At 38.9% G+C, this 20,781-nt stretch overlaps 1 protein-coding gene across 4 annotated transcripts in view; it reads right to left on the bottom strand.

The window, feature by feature from the left end:
• Positions 1 to 12,960, bottom strand: part of LOC122089199 (nucleolar complex protein 2 homolog) — a 40,838-nt gene extending 27,878 nt beyond the window's left edge. For 2 of the 4 annotated variants that reach the window (XM_042658741.1, XM_042658743.1), the window contains exons 1-3: positions 12,696 to 12,960; positions 4,209 to 4,336; positions 2,348 to 2,408 (exon numbers count right to left, since the gene is read on the bottom strand). In XM_042658741.1, the coding sequence (XP_042514675.1) occupies positions 2,348 to 2,408; positions 4,209 to 4,317 (170 nt within the window). In that variant the 5' untranslated portion in view covers positions 4,318 to 4,336; positions 12,696 to 12,960. Of the gene's footprint in view, positions 1 to 2,340; positions 2,409 to 4,208; positions 4,337 to 7,039; positions 7,115 to 12,695 lie in introns of those variants that run through there. The other 2 variants (XM_042658742.1, XM_042658744.1) reach the window with 2 other exon arrangements.
• Positions 12,961 to 20,781: the final 7,821 nt, after the last annotated feature.

Below are 20,781 nucleotides of genomic sequence, written 5' to 3'. Positions count from 1 at the left end.
CATTAAAAAGCCTTGAGGCCCATGGGCCAAAAAGGAAAATATCGTGCCAAGGTTAATGAGGCTAAAGCATTACAGTTAAGGCCTTAGAATTTGAAAATAAATTGATTTGGCAATTATTTTATGTATGTTTCCACTTTTTATCTAGTGGGTCCCACTTTTAAAAGGAATTCTTTACTCATTTTTAACTGAATCAGCCTCCAATTTTCACACCATTGGAATGTACTTGGAAAGACCTTTCCAATGATCACGAATCATGAAATTTGGACATCAGGATAAAAATTGTGAATATCTGAAGTTTCAAGGGAAGAAAAAAAATAAAATAGTAAGACCGATCCAGTTGACCTGGGCCCAAACCGGTCCATTTTCGAACTAGATCTGGGCTTACTTGGGTCCAGACCCGGACCAACCACTAGTGCAAATGACGTGCACACATACTGTGTGTTGTGTGTGTGACACCCATGCGACTGTGCACCCGCATTGTGCTGCCCCCACTATGTGCCCTCCCTATGCCATTTACATGTTTTTTTCCAGTTTGGACTCTATATTTGTCTGCCCTTTTTGCTAGATTTGATTCCAAACATGTCTAGATTCATTTTGGCCATCTAAAAACTCTCCTAAATCGGCCAAAACATGTATGGAAGGAGATCAAACTCCTCCCTAATTGGTTGAACTGCATCACACCCTCATTTGACACCATTGGATTAATTTGACCATATCTCACTCAACATTCACCAGATTTGAGTGATTTAAGTTGCAAAACAACCCTAACAGGATAGGATGCCTCCTAAGCTATAAATAAGACCCCAACCCACATCCAAAAGCATCCAAAAGAGTGAGGTAGAGACCCCCCACTAGCAAAGTCTGAACAATGTCTGAAAATGCGACTTCCCAAAACTCTAGCCTAAGCTGTGCATTTCTCTTGATCCTCAATTTTGATTCGTTGGCCTTGATAGCTATGATTGAATCAACTCAACTAAGCTCTGGCCCAACTAGAGCATTATATAACAATAATCATAAAACTAAGGGTTGACTTAAACATGTCAAAATCTTATATGAGCCCCCATATGATTTCTATGAAGTCAGAATTTACAAGAGAACTGACATTTATATAGTATTTTATGATTTACTCAACTCAAAAACCCTATCCCAGCTGTAGCATTACATGATTCAGCTCAACTAATCTCAGCCTTATCCCAACTAAAAGGGTTTGGCTACATTGATTCTTTTTCTCCAATCAGCTCTATTCAAAGTCATACTTGCTTCTTATCCTAAGCTATGCATGTCTTTCCTCCCCACTACTCCGGGAGTCAAATCACCCCTGGCTCTTTAGCACCTTCAATCTGAATCAAACCACCCTTCCATACAGGAGCATTCAAAAACCTTCATTGCACATGTCCGTTCCAACTCAAACAACTCTCAGAACTTGTCATGTATCAGAGCCACTCCTAAATCAGCTCTAATTCATTCATTCTTTATTTTATCTTCTAGTTTTACCACTCATCCATCTCAACATCCTCATTTCAGCTATACTAAGTTTGTTTATATGTTATTTCTTTGCTGTCCACATTCAGTTCCATACATCATTGCTGGTCTTATAACTTTTCTACAAAATTTTCCTTTTGAGTTTTACAGAAATACGTCTATCACACAATACTCCAGACACACCCCTCCACTTCATCCACCCTATTCTTGTAGCATTATATGATAAAATTAACAATTTGACTTATACAAGTTAAAATCTATATGGGGTTTTCATACGATTTCCATGAACTCAGTTTTCTTAAGGTAGAACTGTTCTGTAAAAGATTTTGATATGTCCCATATAAATATCTTAGCTCAAACTGTTAGAAACTATATGGATCATTGGCCTCCTGTAGTCGTATCTTATATCATGTACTTCATCTGGTATTTCTCATTTTTCCCCACTTAAATCTTTCTATCATCTATCGAGAAAAAAAAAGTTAGAAATCGACAAATAGTTGGACTTGTCCATGTCAAAATCTTACAGGTACTTTACTACTGTCTTGCATGTATATATCAGCTCAAACTCAACTGTACTCAAAAGCAAAATGTGTCAGGGCTGACAAATGTAGTTCAGTTTCATTTGGTTGGGTAAGCTCAAAACCAAGGTTAATTTCATTTAGGCTTTTGGCTGGACCGTTTACAAGTAGAATTGAGTTTGGGTTGGCACCTGACCTGCTCATCATGTCCAAGTTGCAGTGCTAGTAATCTCAAAGAAAAAGTAACAAACAACAAATGTCCAGATAGATTAAATATAAAGGCAATGCAACCTCAAATTTTTGTAAGGTTTTGTAATGAGAACAGATGTCTTAAGATCACCTTTTACCTTCCATTGGACAGGTCAGTAATGGATCCAAATTGGTCATCAGATTTATCACCTTTATCTCCTATAGTAGTTAAAACTTGTCAGCAGAATGCATATTATATTCAAGCTCAATGGAACTTAATTCAATAACAAACACACAGATTTTTAACTAAAATAACAATTATTTTTATCAGTTGCAAATAAGAACAACAAGCATGATGGGTACTCCGATGTTGATACTAAATTGACAAAGAAATCTTGCCTAGAAGTACAAAGATAATTATTAAAAAAAGAATAGGCAACTCACAGAAATTAAGACTAGTAAAGATAAGTATACCAACTAGAAAGTATTTGACACAATCTGGAAATCAGATACAAGTAAGCCCAATTACCAAATTTGTGATCAGATCTAAAATAAAGGAAGCAAAAGCAACTGGGTTGTAAAGGGAAGAAATCAGATTAATGGAAGGGGAGGGAAAAGAGATGAGAGCGATCTTCTTGAAGGAAGAAGAGAGAAGAAGAGAACAGAAAAGAAGAGAAGAAATCAGGTATGAGATACCAACCCTGTACGCACTCCTCAACACCACCAAACTCTTTAAAAAAATACTTTACTGAAATCGTTTCCAATTGATATTATAAAGACCCAGGGCCCGTTTGATAACGTTTTTGTTTCAAGAAACAGCAAAAATATAAATTTCCGTTTCTAGAAACAGAAACGGAATTGAAGGTGTTTGATAAGTCATGTTTCTAGAAGTCGATAGTAACCAGCGAAAGAATGCCCATGAGTCGTTTCGACTGGGTCGTTTCTTGAACCATAAATAGGTAGAAATTTCAATTTCTATTTCTGAAAACAAGTGAAACGAAACAGTTTTATCAAATGACAGGCCCCCAATTGATGGAGGGTGTATTATGTAAAGAACTTCTAAAATTCTTAACTTGACTCATAAAAGGACTCCTAATCAACTCTATCTAGCTATTAAGTACTCTAGTCTAATTTAAACAATCAACTTAACCATTAATCCCATATACTAACTTTAGCCCCCAATTTATGGCCTTATAAATTAGGCCCATTACAATGAAACCCAAACAAATAAAAGGCCCAACCTATAATATAACTACCCAAAGGTCATTTTCAGCCTATTGGACTGCCACCAACTCCTTATGGGTCTTCTAAGCTTACGCATAGGCCAAATGTCTAATGCATCTGTATCAGTATTCAATAACCTATCATAAGATAGCAACCCAGCACAATGAGATCGATAGAAAAACTGAACCTCAATCAATAAAGTGGGGAAAATAAGACTAGCAGCTTCAAGTATGCCAACTAGAAATTGTTCATTATTCCCATCATATAATGGATAATTGGACATCGATCAATAGAACATGGTAATGGATTTCATGCAAGCACTAATCTTGGTTATTAAAGATCAACACTACGCACACCAGTATAAACCTTGATGGTAATGGATTTCTATAATATTTATTTACATAATCACATATGATATCACATATCACTCTTACCACCTGGGTATAAGTATATGTATAGATCAAAATAGATAAATACTTTATTAACATTTTACAATCTTTCTGCTGTGCAGATCACAAAATTTTTCCACACTAGATGAAGTCTCAAGCTTTCAAGTACTGGAAGATTAGGCTACTCCAACGATATGAACTTATGTTAATTGAATGCCAGCAATGCTTTAGTTTCAAATTTTCTTCGGTAACTCACTCATAACAACTAAATTCAAGGTAGTCTCAAACATGTATCCGCCGTGCAAATCATAAAGGTCCAGATAAACAAAATTTAGTCGGTAAGAAATTACATAAGAAAACAGAAACAAGAAACCATGAAGCAGACAAGATCGTTTGGAAAGCTTACTCGACGAGCTTTTTCGTTTGAACGTAGCTTTTAATTTCCGATTTCTTTTAAGCACAGATTGAAGATTCTTCTTTGCGAACTTCCTGGCCTTCTTGCCAAGTTTCCCCATTTTGTAACAAGATAAATACCTGAAAGAATTCAAAAATAAGCATATACAGATCATACACGAGGAAGTCTGAAATTCAAAATATAATTTAAAGATGCCACAACATAACATAGAAGAGAAAAGAAATTCAGCGTGCTGTAAAAATAGATTAAATACTCTAAAAAAGAACAATAAAATTTAACACATTTTTTCTTGGGGGGGATGGGGAGGAGGCAGAGCTAACCAACAATCAAGACTCCAGTACATTAAAGAACAAATAACACCATGTCACAAAAGAAAAATGAGTAAGTGCAGAACTTCACAAATAAAAAATTAAATAGTTTACACCGAAATTCCACGAAAAAATATTTTTGATATTCTTCAGGTGCAGGGCAGTAAGGGTAGCAGAAAATGTGTTAAACAGTCCAAGCCAGGGGTCTAGCCAGCTGGAGAGATTCAAGAAGAAAAAGGAGTTGAGGGATTCAAAAAAAGAGAGAGATGAAGCTAGGAAGAGAAACTATTTATCAAAATGACGTAAGCTCACTTTGATTCCTTCTACTCTTTCAAATTTGTGATATTTTATCTACTTCGACTCCTTCTACTCTTTCAAATTTTTGATATTATCTAATTATATTCCCTACTACTCTTCCAAATTTGTGATCTTTTATCTAATTCTATTCTCTCTTCTCTATTCCAGTTTCTGTTGCTCATGAGTTGGAGAGAGGAGAGAGTGGCTTACTTAGGCAGGAAGTGGAAGAGGACAAAAATATCTCACTTAGCTCACCAGGACCAGATCATTGTGCTCAAGGGACACAGTAGGCTAGAAATTAAACCTGTTAAACACAACAATCAGGATCTTCTATGTGCATGGCTCCATACATTGGCAACTCAGTGCCTAAGCCTTTGGAAGGAAGTAATTGCATGCAATATGGAGAGGTGAAACAATGGGAAACCAAGGGATTGTGACTCTCTGTAGGGATTGAGCTAGTGAAAGGGTAATATGAAGGTGATTTTGAAAATTCGACAAGGATAGCTTTGATCGTGGCTGTGGACATTCTAAGGAGTAATGGTTTGGATCATGGTGATAACCAAGCATTATTCAGCTAATGCAACAGGCTGGATAAGGGATTCTTTAGAAGAGCTAACATAGTTCTGATTCAAACATAAGACTGGTACCAAACAGGATCTAAAACAGAGTAGAAAATTTCCAGAATTAGGACAAAATAAAAAGAACAAAATCAGCAAACCAGATCACGCTGAAAGTCTGGTCGAGTTCTCCTTTTAGAGGGCATAAACTTTGCTGAAAATTCCAGCAAGATCTAATGGTCAGATATACTGATGTGGACAAGTCCTAGTGGAACTAAGATATGTCAAACTCAGTCAAACCAGGAGTTGTATGAATGATGAAAGGGCCAACATGTACAGAACAACCCAACATAAAGCTTATTTCCACTAAAATAAACCCAAATCTGTGATTTATCTGCATCAAGAGCCATGGCGATATGCTCAATACATCAGGCCAATTATCTAATTTTCCTGATGAATTTTCAGTTTCCCAGAAGTGCTAACAGGACAGCTGATGAGCTAGCAAAACCAGTGCAGTTTAGCCTAGGCTATGTTACAGAAATGATGTCCCTTTGTAAGTGTATTATAAACTTTATGGGTGGGAGCTATTTACATTTCCACTCTGATCTTTCTCTATGGGAGCTATTTACATCTCCATTCTGATTTGGTTCTTTGAGCCATTTTTCCTCTTACAAGATTGTAATATTGTATTGAATTTATGATATAGATGAATTCCTAATTATCCCCTTCCCACACCTCCTTCCACCCAAAAAAAAATATTTATAACAAAGCTGGTTCTTCACAACCCAATGGTTTTAGTAGTTCCGCATACACATTTCTGGTGATTAAACCCATACTGATATTTCTTAAATTTCTCAAAGAATTTTCTAATGACTTTTATATACCCTTCTCGGCCTTTTGATTTGAATATCATGGCATCCACATATACCACCAATTCTTTGTGCATTAGGTCATGGAGGATGGTGGTGGTAGCCCATCACTAGGTTGCCCCAACATTTTTTAGCCTGAATGGCATCATCTTGTAACAATACGTCACCCATTGTGTTATGCAGGACATCTTTTTGCATATCTTCCGGTGCCATTTTAATTTGGCTGTAGTCTAAGTCTATGAACACGTCCATAAAGGATAGGAAGGTGTGTATGGCCGTATTATCTACGAATATGTCAATATGAGGTAAAGAGAAGTCGTCTTTGGGCTAGCCTTGTTCAAGTCTCTAAAATCCACACACATCTATTCTCAGCCACCTTTCTTTTGGTAACAACAAAAGGTTGGAGGTGTATTATGAATACTATCAGATAATAACCAAAAGACAAATGAGCAGTATCACATTAAGCTGTGATGAGCTCATTGTCCTACCTACTGCGAATCGTAACTTATACATATTCAACTCCTAATAATAATGCTAAGTACTTGCATCCATCTGGAAGCACTTCCATTAAAAACTTACTCCAGCAAAACCCATTCACATTTGTCTGATTTCTTACATATTCTTTAGTATCAGGACAAGAGACAAACAAGGAGGTCTAGCCCAGCCACGCAGTTTTCTATTGCCAGGAAACAAATGGCAGACAGCTATCAGATAGAGGACAAAGCTTAGAGCCCTTTTTTCCCCTTCAAATGCAGAAAACAAAATATTCCAGATGAAACAAAAAAACTTACCTGGTTTCACTGTTTTGTTCCACTTAGAGGGGCATGGGGTGATTCAGGTTTGATTCAGTTTCAGCTTTCAACCCACTACACTTTCCCATCCAAAGTTGACAAATTCAGATTCAGGAATTAATCAGAAAGTGTAAAATTCAAAATAGTTAATTTGTTTACTGAAGAATTCAGTCAAAAAATTATCAAAAAAGCAAACTTAAATAAAATTCGAATTTGAGTTAATTTGGGAATTATTCCTTACCTATAAAAAAATTTGATGTTAATTTGTAATATTTGGTGCACCTATTTCACATTGTCAATCAATTATCATAGGTTTTTACACCCAGAAAAAAAAAAAAAATACAACTGATAAAAAAATTGGGGAAAATTTGTCCACGACGCCAGTGTACTTTCACCCTTCATATGGGTTTTTAATTGTTTTCTATCCCCTCCCCTGACCATGTGGGCCCATATGAATGATACCACTCTCCGGACCACCATTGGTGTGGCACGAGAGATTCTCCCCACACTAGTCATTGGGAACTCTCCTCCCATAAATTGGAATAATATCTATATTTGTAAGGAACTAGATAGTATGCAATCCAATTTCTGGTGGAAGCAGCAAGGGTCTACAAAGAAATTACATTAATATTAATGGGGCAAGATTTGCATACCTAAATCTTAAGGGGGATTGGGAATTAGTAAAGTACAGATCCTTAAAAGGTTCTACCAATCTGTTTGGCCTGGAGACTAATTAACAATCCCTCTGCAATCATGAACATTTGAGAACAGGTTCTCAAAACAATTTGCAAAAATATGGAGAATAGAGCCACCTCCTCTCCATGGTATAAGAAATAAGGCATCCGCACAGGATACATGTGCTGGTGACATCAAGAAGATTGGCTCAAATTCAATCGCACAACTCAAGGATAGAAACGATAAGGATCCTTGATAAAGATTCTTGTTATTATCTCTACTAACTTAGTTACCTTATATATCTGTACCAACTAAGTTCCCTTGTATCCTGTAATTCTATCCTTGATTCTCTCCAATAGTCTTCTTTAAAAGAGAGAATTATTGGACAACAAAGTAGTGCAGATTTATACTGTTGTGTGGAGAACCGAACCACGTTAACCCTGTGTGCCGTCTCTTTATCTCTATCCAACATATCTACTTTATACAAGGTCTCAAGTTCTCAGTGGGGGAAACTCAAGCTACATCCTAAATTTAAATTGTTCGTATTGAAGGTTCCAATCCCTAACAGATATATGTTATCAAAGATACCTAGTACCTAAATCCCTGCCTGAGGTTCATGATTCCTTGAACCTCAAGGAAATTAAAGATGAATTCAAAAGTTCAAGTTGCAGCAAAAACTCGAAGTTCAGGAACATTTGTTGCTTTTTGTCTACTCTCAAGTGCTGGAGCATCACTTCTAACCCCCAAAAGTTGAGCTTTGTGATGCAACTTTCTGAAATAAGTATAGTTCCCGTACAGTTAAGGTTCCTTTGAGAAAATATGAATTGAGGTATTCTTATTTATCTCAGAGAACATACTACACAGAATCTCTTGACAAAGCAAACCAAGACAGTTTCTATTTTTACTCCCATATGGGTCTAACCCTGAAGACCACTTCTTCATGGGATTTGATGTGTATAGGGAATTTGGAGCAAAATTCTCGCGGTTTGTGAACTGTAGGAAGAGTTTCAGACACAAGAGAGAGAGAGAGAGAGAGAGAGAGAGAGAGAGAGGGCGGGGCCTTCCCTGAGTTTCCGGATAGTGGATATGACCTTTGCTCGACGGCTGGAGTGCTGGAATGCCGGGAAAACGAGAAGCTTGCAGTGGGCAGTGGTGGCTGGGGAGTAGTATCGAACTCTTGGTTCTTTGAACTTGTACTCTTATAGGTAAAACGCATAGTCAGTCTCAAGCAAAAAAGAATAAAGTAGTGCAGATTTATACTGTTGTGTGGAGAACCGAACCACGTTAACCCTGTGTGCCGTCTCTTTATCTCTATCCAATATATCTACTTTATACAAGGTCTCAAGTTCTCAGTGGGGGAAACTCAAGCTACATCCTAAATTTAAATTGTTCGTATTGAAGGTTCCAATCCCTAACAGATATATCTTATCAAAGATACCTAGTACCTAAATCCCTGCCTGAGGTTCATGATTCCTTGAACCTCAAGGAAATTAAAGATGAATTCAAAAGTTCAAGTTGCAGCAAAAACTCGAAGTTCAGGAACATTTGTTGCTTTTTGTCTACTCTCAAGTGCTGGAGCATCACTTCTAACCCCCAAAAGTTGAGCTTTGTGATGCAACTTTCTGAAATAAGTATAGTTCCCGTACAGTTAAGGTTCCTTTGAGAAAATATGAATTGAGGTATTCTTATTTCTCTCAGAGAACATACTACACAGAATCTCTTGACAAAGCAAACCAAGACAGTTTCTATTTTTACTCCCATATGGGTCTAACCCTGAAGACCACTTCTTCATGGGATTTGATGTGTATAGGGAATTTGGAGCAAAATTCTCGCGGTTTGTGAACTGTAGGAAGAGTTTCAGACACGAGAGACAGAGAGAGAGAGAGAGAGGGCGGGGCCTTCCCTGAGTTTCCGGATAGTGGATATGACCTTTGCTCGACGGCTGGAGTGCTGGAATGCCGGGAAAACGAGAAGCTTGCAGCGGGCAGTGGCGGCTGGGGAGTAGTATCGAACTCTTGGTTCTTTGAACTTGTACTCTTATAGGTAAAACGCATAGTCAGTCTCAAGCAAAAAAGAATAAAGGAGCTGTTTTATTTTTTGGGAGAGGGTTCTGCAAAGCAGTGAAATAATTTCATGTGAGGCGAAGAGAGAGAGGCTGAGGGTTTCTAGTGTATCTGCCTCCTACATGAATTGATGTGAGAGTGAGGAATGAGGATGCAATAATCAATGAAGAGAAAGATATCAAGAATAATTGGAAAAAAAAAAATTAAGGCAAACAGACCTAGGGTTTTCATTTCCTATGCATTAATAGGGCAAGTGAAGGGTCACCATAGGCCGTGTGCTCCCCCTATGAGAGAAGTAGAGGAGTGGCGACCGCGGAATGGTATTCCAAGGGAGAGGTTCAGAATTCATGGCACAACTATGCACGTGCGATAAGTGCACATATTCTTCCTCTTCTCTCATTTACTTCTTGCCCCACCATAGTTAGTAAACAGGGGAACGGCGAAAAAACAAAAACGGACGGTATGGGTTTTAAAAGGTGAAAACTTTCAAACAATACGGTCAAACAAACAGTCAAAAAAAACAAATAACAGTAAAAAACAACAAATGGACAGTACAGGTTTTAAACGTTTAGATAAAAAAATATAAAAAAAGGGAACAAACAATGCCAATATACTCATAAATTAAAGAATTATTAGATGAATACTTGCATCTAATGTTCAAAATAATTATAACATCCAACATTAATGCATATATATTCCCTAACTCATTATAAGTTCTAAGACATCATTGAATATCATCTAACACCAATTCTAAATTCATACACCATAACAAAAAAAAAAAAAAAAAAGTCCAAAGTCTTGTTTAGCAATGACTCAACAGAAAAAAAAAAATGTCCAAAATCAGGTCAATCGGAGTTCATAAGAGAAAGAAATCATTGGTTAAGTAACCATTATGGTCAAGAAGTTTGAAGTCTTAAAAAACACCAAAAAAGGGAAACATGTTTTAATCGCGTTTTAAATGTGTTTAGAATGGGAATGCATAATGCATGCCGTTTGCCGTTTTCTTTTTTTTCCCGATTCTTTGGGAAACATACGGAAAAGCGTGCTTTATATGGTAAAAAACAGAAACGCGTTTAAATGTATTTAAACGCATTTTTGCCAAGTAGGTGCCCCACAGCCCAGTCATTCATCGTTATCAAGACTTTTGATCTATGGTTCCAGAACGGGATTGATCAAACTCGGATTCAATCGGAAGGATAAAACTCGTTATGATGTTTTGATTACCTTCATTATGTATGTTAACTTCACTAATTTTTGTTGGACTGATAGGAAAGGGATAGGTTGTAGGAAGAGGAAAGTTCCATTGGCCATTGGTATACCACCCAGAATTTCACATATCAAACGTATGCCACATTCATAACATAGTAGCTACCAACATGTACAGGGACGGTCATTTCGCTTCTCAATGTTTCTGGGCATAGGGATCACATTACCTTTTAGGATTTTTTCTCTTTTTTTACATTAAAAATGAGAAAACTTTAAACTCTCCCTCTCATGCACCCCATTGCTTTATTCTCTGATTTCTATGGCTTGAGAGGGTGGTATTTTGACATTGGAGAAGAGCTCACACTTGGGAGTTGATTTGAAGTTGAATTATGAGCATTACGAAAAAATGTTTTTTATTCAACTTTAAGATGAAGTTTAATGCTCATAAAGTTTAAAATGACTTTAGGAGAAGTGGTGAGGAAAGACATGCATAGCTTAGGCCTTGCACCAAGTATGATGTAGAATAGAGATGATCAGCAGGCAACGATCCATGTGTTTGACTCCATTTAGCTGGGATAAGGCTGAGTTGTTGTTGTTGGCGGTGGCAGCAGTGGTGGTGAGAGGGTCGAGAGGCTTCAGAATTTTGAGTTGTGTGATTTATGAAAATTTCCCCTTCCATGCACATGTTTGTCCCATTTTTTTTTTTTTAAAGCTTCTTTTGATTATTTCTTAAAACTATTCCAAATACGTTTTTTTAATTTGTTCATTCCAAAAAAAAAAAAAAATAGACCAGATGTCATATACATATTCTGTTACCTGATTTGTTGAGGGTTGAGAGGCATTAGAAGAAGCATTTTTTTTTTTAACGTTGCCATACAGACGATGAACAACCAAAGTTGGAACAATGATAGGTACTAAGTTCGGTAACGGCAATAATACGAGAGCGGATATGTACGGCAATTACTTGGATGATACGGTAATAATACTTTTAAAAAATCCGGCACTATAAAAAGCGAACGGCAATGATACCGTACATGTTTAATATGGTTGCCTCGTAAAAATCTGACAGCAAAAACACAGGTTTATTTCAGTATAAAAAATGAACTAAAACTGATTGTTTGCCCACTAAAATCTAAGCTGAATGCTTATAGGTTATGTCATATCAAGGGAATGGATGATTTAAATGTTAATTTCAACAACAATGAGGTAAATAAACAAGACAAGAAACACAAACACAGCAAGATTAATGTAGTCTACTAGTGTGCTAACATAAACTCGACGATATCGGTTCTTTTTATAAAGAATATAAATCACTAGAAAATTCTTGAAAGCATAACTAATCAACTCCAATCAACATCCTAAATAAATTTCATTTTATCAAACAGTGACTGCCCACAACCTAGCCTTAAGTTCTCATTGACAGATGCATGTTTAACGTTGTTCTCATGTTTGCAATCCATCAGTAGCATAAATTAATGTTTCTAGCCTACAATACAATACCCTAAGACCTTTGATATTCAGGATCCCAACCCCCCTGGGGTGCGGGTCAAAGGAGACATTGTCACAGACTGGAAAAGGAAGAAGCAGGATGCACCCACTCATCTTCTGTCTCCAAAACAAATCATCTTAAACCCACTTTGGAGCCTAGGTCACAAGACTCCAACTTGATTGCATCCATTAACAGAGAGAGAGAGAGGGAGAGATCAATATACCACTCGATGGCCGAACAGAGAAGGAGAAGACGAACAAGGCCGCTGCAAATGCCCTCCCGCCGCTGCAATCTCCCTCGATGGGAAGAGAAACGGAGAAGAGGAAGGGAGCAAGGGGAGGATTTGGAGTTTTCTCCTTCGATGCTCGCCCTTGAACGCCGACCGCCGGTAACAGAGACGGAGAAGAATAGAAGAACGAGAGCTGCGCAGTCAGGGATTTTGGGTCTTCCTTCGAAGGGTTTAGGGGGTGATAAGGGCGGGATGTGGGGTTAATGGTTTTTTGTTTTTTTCACCTAAACGTTTTAATACGTATTATACATGTATTATTTACGTATAATACTTCAATCATTAAAATACGTGAATAAATCCATATCTTTAATTCTATAAGGCTAAATACAGTTTTTTTATGAAAACTTTTTTTTTTCTTTGGTGGAAAACGGTCTATGTATTCACACGCAACCGACGCACGGAGTCAAACTAACATAAATTAGAGATCCAAAAAATGGAAATGGGCCAATCTATCCTGTGTGCTAAGGATAGGGCCTTCCGAGCTAGGGAGTCAACCACACTATTATTATCCCTAGAAAATGGAAATAAGAGCAGGAGAGAAAATAGGATGCCACGTGTTTAATGTCGTCAATGATGCTGATGATCTCCACTTTAGAAGCTGGATTAGAACCATCAAGAAGACCCACCAATTCATTGTTGTCTAATTCCACCTGCATGTTCTCAAAACCTTCACCCAAACAAAAAAGAAGGCCATTCCTCATTGCAATAGCCTCACCTTGGATGATCGAGGCAAAGAAGATTGGCTCTGAAGAGGCGACCTGAGGAGATCCATATGAGTTCCTCCAAATGAAGCCTACCCCTGAATTTTCCTAGTCAGAGCCGTGTTCGAACTAAGTTTAAAAGAGCGAGAGGGAGGAGGATCCCATGCTGCAAGCTTTGAAGGGGGGCCTGGGCAGGAGGGCGAGCAGAGGCCGTGAGAGAGCAGTTGAATTCATCAAAATCTCTTTCAGCTTGGCCAATGACTTCTTGGGGCGATCATTGCTTACCATTGAAAAGCAACTCATTTCGGGCAGTCCATAAAGCCAACAGATGAAGGAGACGAGGCCCATAAGTTCACAACCAACCTTTTCCCTATAGACTCGAAGATGTTCCAACTCCCAATGGTGTCAATAAATTAAGGGACCTCCATTGGGGAGGAGAATGTTAGCTTGGAGCCAAACCATACTGCGCAGGCGAAGAGGCAATCAAGAAAAATGTAGTTGGTTGTCTCACTTGCATTGCCGCAGCAAAGACAAGTAATATCCACAGGGATTCTTCTATGGTCAAGGTTCACTGCTGAAGAGAGGCCATTTGCTGCTGCTCTTCACACAAGATGCTTGATCTTTGGCATAGCTTTTGCATTCCTTATTTTTTTCCAAATTTCGGAAGGGGCAGCCGAGTAAGCTCTTGAAAAGGAGAAAGACGGCATCTGATTGTGGCTGTTGTCCCTAATATTGCACAAGAAAGGGATCTTTCTAATAGCGGCCGAATCTTCGGGATGAAAAATAACACTTAGAAGGTCTTCCTTCTAGGTCCGATTTTGCTGAACAATTAACTCCGATAACCAAACATGCCTCTGATCGCATTGAGTAGGGTGCTGGAACTTGAAATTGGTGGAAGATGGAATCCATCTATCTTCCCATATTTCGATTTCCTCCTCCGAACCAACGATCCATAACAGCCCTTCCTCCAGAACCTTTCTTCCCTCAAGAACACTCCTCCATCCCCATGAGAGAGACGACCCAACTTTGGCCTGAAGAAAGTCGGTCTGTGGGAAGTAGATGTTCTTCATTAATTTGGCACAAGGAGAGTTTGGGAATTTTCACATTCGCCATGCTAGCTTACCCAATAGCACCTTGTTATGAATTTCTAAGTCTCCAAAGCCCAGACCCCCTTTCTCCTTTGATCTGCACATCCTTTCCCAGGAAACCCAGCAGATTTTTTGTTTCTCATCTCCATTACCCCAAAAGAAATGGGTAGCCACCTGCCTTAGCTTGGAATGGTGTGTCTTCGGAAGCTTGACATTCGAGGCCGCAAAGGTATTCATAGATAAAGCTACAGATTTGATCAAAGTCTCTTTTCTGGCATGGGACAAAAGTTTATGTTTCCAGCTTTGCATCTTGTCCTTTGTTTTCTCATTGATATCCTTAAAGAGATCGAATTTTGACGTGCCAAATTGAGTGGGTAGACCAAGGTACTTCTTTGGAGCAGAACCATAAGGAATTTTCAAAATTCTGGAAAACCACTTCTTAAATTTTGCTTCTGTGTTTGGGCTAAAAAACAGAGAAGATTTTTGGAGATTAATATGTTGTCCACTGGCAGCACAATATAAGTTGAGGCATGCCTTGATGTTGTGAATTTCAAAAGGCTTGGATTCTGAGAAGAGGAGAGTATCATCAGCAAACAATAGGTGGGATAGCGAAGATCCTCTATTTCTCACTTTCATCCCTTGAATTGAACCATCTGAGATTGCCTTGTCAATAATGGTGCTTAACACTTGAGAGCATATGACAAAGAGAGCCGATGAAAGCGGGTCTCCCTGGAGAATTCCTCTTATTGGGATAATAGAGCCTCTAACCTGTCCATTGATCAGCATTTTGTAACAGACTGAGAAGACACAAGAGAGGATCAACCCCACCCACTTTCAACAAAAACCCATTTTAAGAAACACCATTTCAATGAAAGTCCATTCCACCTTGTCATAGGTTTTCTTCATATTGAGCTTGAGGGCTACAAAGCGCTGCTTTCCTTTCTTTTTATGGAAGATGAAATGGGAGGCCTCGTGTGCTCTTAGGATGTTATCTGAAATCTGTCGCTCAGGAACAAACGCTAACTGAGACAAGGATATGATTTTATCCAAAAGACCTTTTAGCCTGGTGGCTACAATCTTGGTAGCAATTTTTATAGCCACATTGCATAGGCTTATTGGTCTGTAATGATCTACTGCCTCAGGTTGCTCTTTTTTTGGAATAAGGCATATCATAGTGTCGTTCAAGTCGCAAGGCATTTCTCCTTCGGTGAAAATTTCCTGCACAAAACCACATACATTAGCGCCCACAACATTCCAATACCGTTAGAAGAAGGCTAGCGGGAGACCATCCGGGCACGGAGATTTAAGAGGGGCCATAGCATCCAGCGCAACCTTCACTTCCTTAGTATTGGGAATTTTACACAGAAAAGTATTATCTTCATCAGTTATGGAAGGAGAAATCATCACAAGAATGAAGTTAAGCGCCTTCATTTACTTCCTCAGATGAAAAAATATCTTGATATTTCTCAACGACCTCTTGAACAATCTCCTCTTCATTATGGGTCCAAGAACCAAAAGGAAGCTTAAGGCTAAGAATCTTATTGTTGTGTCTCCGTTGCAAGGTAGATGCGTGAAAGAATTTTGTATTATGGTCACCTGCTTTAAGCCATATTGCTCTGGACTTCTGCTGCCAATGAAGCTCTTCCTTGTTTAGCTCAAGCTTTAGGAGCTCAGTAAGAATAGCTCCTTGCTTTGCAAAGCAAGAGAGGGATTGCCTTCAATTTCCCCCAACTCCTTCTACAAAGCCTTGATTTTATCTTGCACCCTTCCAAAGGATTCCTTGTTGCAAGTTGAGAATACCTCACCATAATTGGCAATCTTAGACTTGATGATTGTGCTCTTCCTACCAATCATTGAAAAGTCCCTTGCTCTTAATGTTGTCGTAGCGCAGTCCAGATGAGTAAACCACATTGATTCGAACCTAAAGGGTCACTTGCCATTAAAACCTCCCCCTCCTATGTCAATGAGGAGTGGATAATGGTCAGATCCGACTATTGGCTTCACTGTGACTATAGCTTCCCCAAAGGCCCTCATCAAATAATCATTTGCCAGTAAGCGATCCAACCAGATTATGATGTTTGCATTTCCATGTCGCTTATTGTTCCAGCTATACATAGGGCCTTGAGCACCCACATCCATAAGGGAGCAAGAGTTAATGAAACTATGGAATTGATTATTGTCTAAGGATCCATTGGAGCTGCCATTGATTTTTTCGTACCAGGATAGATAGGAGTTAAAGTCCCCCACGCAAACCCACCTTTCCTGCCTATTTATACCAAACATTCTGATTTTATCCCAAACAAGATGACAACACGTCTTAACTGGATCCCCATAGATGCACGTATGGTAAAAAGAGAGGGAAGAAATTGAAAGAACCTTGGTGTCGATCACCCGATTGTCAGCCTAGATAATTACCAGCTTAATGTGAGGCTTCCAAAGTAAGCAAAGGCCTCCAGAGGAACCGATTGCGTCCACGCTGTAGTGAGAGAACATCTGCAGCTTGCGCCCCAGCTGGGTAATTTTCTTGGATGCACACTTTGTTTCCATTAAAAATATAATATCAGGCTTAAACTCACGGGAGAGGTGTCGTAAGGACAGAATTGTCAAGGAGTTCCCTAAGCCTTGACAATTCCAAGAGATAATCCTCATTAATCCATTTGCTGTTGATAACCCTTAACAGCTAAGGGGCCATCCATTAAAAAATGCTTCTAAGTGGATGGTGACTCTTTTTTCTCATAACTATCCTCCATATCCATATCTTCCTCTGCCTGAGTGTGCTTTGGGCATTTGCTTCTGGTCTTACTGATTTTGTCTTCTGCAGGCTTGCTTTGATGAGGGGCTTTAGATTGACTTCCTGGGCTTGCTTCTTCAAATTTAAAATGGAGTGGGTGTCTATATTGTTCTCACCTGGGCTGCAAAGCACTATTGGAACATTATGTTGATGTGGATTGGGACTGGGTGAATGATTTGGTGGGTCAAGGTCCATTATGGAGTTATGGGTATTGGTTTGGTCCTTCCTCCCCAATGGGCTTTGTGGGCTTTGTAATTTGGTAGGAATTGGACCTATTTTTTCCATTGGGCTTTGTGGCTGTTGGAAACTGGTGGGGTTTGTTAAGGTTAAATGGGGTTGGGTGATAGGTTATTGTGTAGGTTGAGCCAATTCATAAACGGTAACTATGTTGGGGTCCGTGTTTGAGATAGAAATTCTGGAAAGCAGAGGTAACAGATTCATGAGTGAAATAGGGTTGGTGGCCAGTTGATTTTTTTGAAATTGCAGAGTTTCAATGAGGTTTTGGGTGGTGATGGTTGGCCTGAGTGCTGGTTGATGTGGTGAGTTAAAGTGTATGGGTGGTTGAAGTTCAGTTTGTTTCATAGAAGTGTCAGGGTAGCCGTCATTTGTAAGGGAAAGTTATTTTTTCCAATTATCTAGAAGGGTGGGGTGTGAGAGGAGGTAAGAAGACCATGTTCCAACGTGTCTCGAGGTTTCAGTGGTTGAGATCATGGGGCATGCCCTGACGTTGCCCCAGTGTTATACCTTGTCCCTTTCGGCGAGCATGAAAGGTGCAGAGAGACGGAGCCCCTGGTTTACCAAGAAGCCGGTTGAGGGGAGAGGTTTTGGCTGGCCGTCGGTTGGGGGAAGTGTAAACCATGAACAGCTCCTGGCTGAGGGAAGTCCGAGAGTTGGTTGACTAGAGTAGCTTCAAGCAAACGAGGCTCCGATGTCGTGACACGCAAATGTGTGCCGTAGTGAGAAGGGGGAAACGCAGGGCACCCTAATGCACCAGAACATCCATAAAGACTCATATGTTGTTGTCGATATGTATAATACCGTAGTGATAACATAATATGGGAAACTTTTCGTATCCCACAGTGACTGGGATTTTGATCCTGGAGTGAGACCTGATCTTAACCATAGCCATTAGGGCTTTGAGAACATCCACTTTGATACGGTAGCAGAGCTAAGCTTGTCATCCTCCCTCCCTTGGGGTTTGAATAATCTGGGTAGATATCAACTTACCCACTTTCCATGCAAGGGAATCGCTCAACTAGGGCTGGAGAATTTCTGCAGGGATTTTATGGAACTAAACCTAGAAGTCTTGAAATTGGAACAACCATTGTCCCGATTCATTCCACCTCTCGAGAACAATCAGGTTCCTCGACACTGACCATGATGTTCCGTTTAGGACATTTTTCAAATCAATAAGGTGTTGGAAGACAAAGCAAAAGTGATGCGAATCAATTTGAGTAATGCTAACTCCCTGAGTTAGATGCCAAGCATTCACCAAACCTTCGTGAATGGCCTGTATGTGGAAAGGCTTGCCTTCCATTATGCTGCCTACTAGGGTTAAGCTACCTCAGTTTGATAGAAGACTATCGAGATCCTTGATAAGGGTAATAAACTCCTCCTCCTCCTTTGGGGGGTTCTCTGGAGGCAATTGTGTATTCATCCTAGGATTTGTGGCTGAAGGATCAGATGTGTCTGCACTCATGGAAGCTTTCAAGAGCATCGACGATGAAGACAAGGATAAACTCGCACCAAAGGCGGACTAAAACTCACGCACCAAAAGGTGGACTAATTTTTTACCATCAAGACTACACGAAAAGGCATCGATTTTTATGAAAACGTTCGGATATACATTACACATTTACACATATTTATTTACTATGGGAACAACCATCTAGGAACTTAGGTTGTTCCCTTTATTTTTGGTTGCCAACCTCCTCAAACCCAAGTTGGAATATCGTCATTTTCTTTTTGGATAGGTAGCACTAGGGTGTCAACGGGGCTATTCAGACCGATTTTTGGTTCAAGTTGAATTGGTTTTGGAGTGGGAATGGTGAAATCGAAATTGAACCAATAAAGAAATTTTGGTTTCAATTTTGATGTGCTTTAGTTTCGAATTGGCTTAGGTTTGTAATCGAGTTGGTTTTGATTTTCCATTTAAACTTATACACAACTTGATTTTTAATGAATTTTGGACTATTTTTCGGTTTTTTACCAGTTTGATTTTGGTTTCAGTCTGAGTTTTGAGTCAGTTCTGATTTGTTTCGGGTCCAATTGGTTTGTTAGGGGGTTAGAATATCCCAAACCGAATCCAGCCCAATAAGCTTTTGGTTCGGTTTGGTATGGGTTCAACTTACTCGGTCTGGGACATTTTTATTGGGTAGCAAGGAGGGGAAGTATATCACAGCCAAAGACATCCTAGTGAGCATGGACATTTTGTGCACTACAACTCACCAACTACGTCACATAGTTGTTGTTAACATGGTCATTCTTCTTCTTCAATCAATGTGAGGTTGCCCACGCTAATATTCCTCTCATTGAAGAATGACTTCGCAACTCGTAAAGGTATGTCTACCTTTATATTTCTCTTTTGCCATCTCTCTCTCTCTCTCTCTCTCTCTCTCTCTCTCTTTCTCTCTTCTCGCATTACACCGATTGGGGTATTTTCCATATTTAGGCTATGTTAGGTAGTAAAAAAAAAAAAATAGTAAAAAAGACATAATAAGACAAAATATATGGTTACACAATGATTTTTATGTGCCTCTCTCTCCTCAAATTAATTTTTTTTTCTTTTCTTTTCTTTCCTTTCTTGGTCACCAAAGCCTTAGGGTTTTTTTCCCCTCATATCACTTGGCTATCTAGAGAACAAGTGGAATTTCTCTCTGAACATTTTGTAACTACGAATTTTGTATGCTATGTAGGCTAATTGTGTCTATGTTCGAATTCAATGAAGCTTATTGTTACAATAATTGTATGATTTAGCTATTCCATCCTACCCTCTTTTCCTTCTTTATTTTGCATGATTTATATGGTGTATCTAGTGGTATGATTTCACATACAGAAATCCCTTAAAACCAACTGATCAAATAGGAGCTACTATCTTCTAGGGCATCTAGTTTTAAGGCTTGAGTGCATAGAATTAGGTATCCAATACCGATATTGATATCAATCTAGATTGGATTGGTGCGTATGGATAACTTTTGCCCTTGATTAAAAAAAAAATACATCTTTTTACTATTTTACCCTTGAAACAATATGGGTAATCGATTGGAATCGATTAGATCGATATCAAGTAGTGGTCTCAACCGATACTACAGCCGATACATTATCGATACTTGAAACCATGCTTGAGGGTACAGGTCTGTATCCCTATGCTCTCAATTCAGATATTTGGTGGTTTGATTTTTCACTTTTTTTCCCCAGATGGTTTGAGTGAAAGCTAAAGG

This window comes from Macadamia integrifolia, chromosome 9 (assembly GCF_013358625.1).
Source record: "Macadamia integrifolia cultivar HAES 741 chromosome 9, SCU_Mint_v3, whole genome shotgun sequence".
NCBI lineage: Eukaryota > Viridiplantae > Streptophyta > Magnoliopsida > Proteales > Proteaceae > Macadamia > Macadamia integrifolia.
Note: the sequence above shows the minus strand (reverse complement) of the source record. Positions and strands in the feature narration are given on the sequence as shown.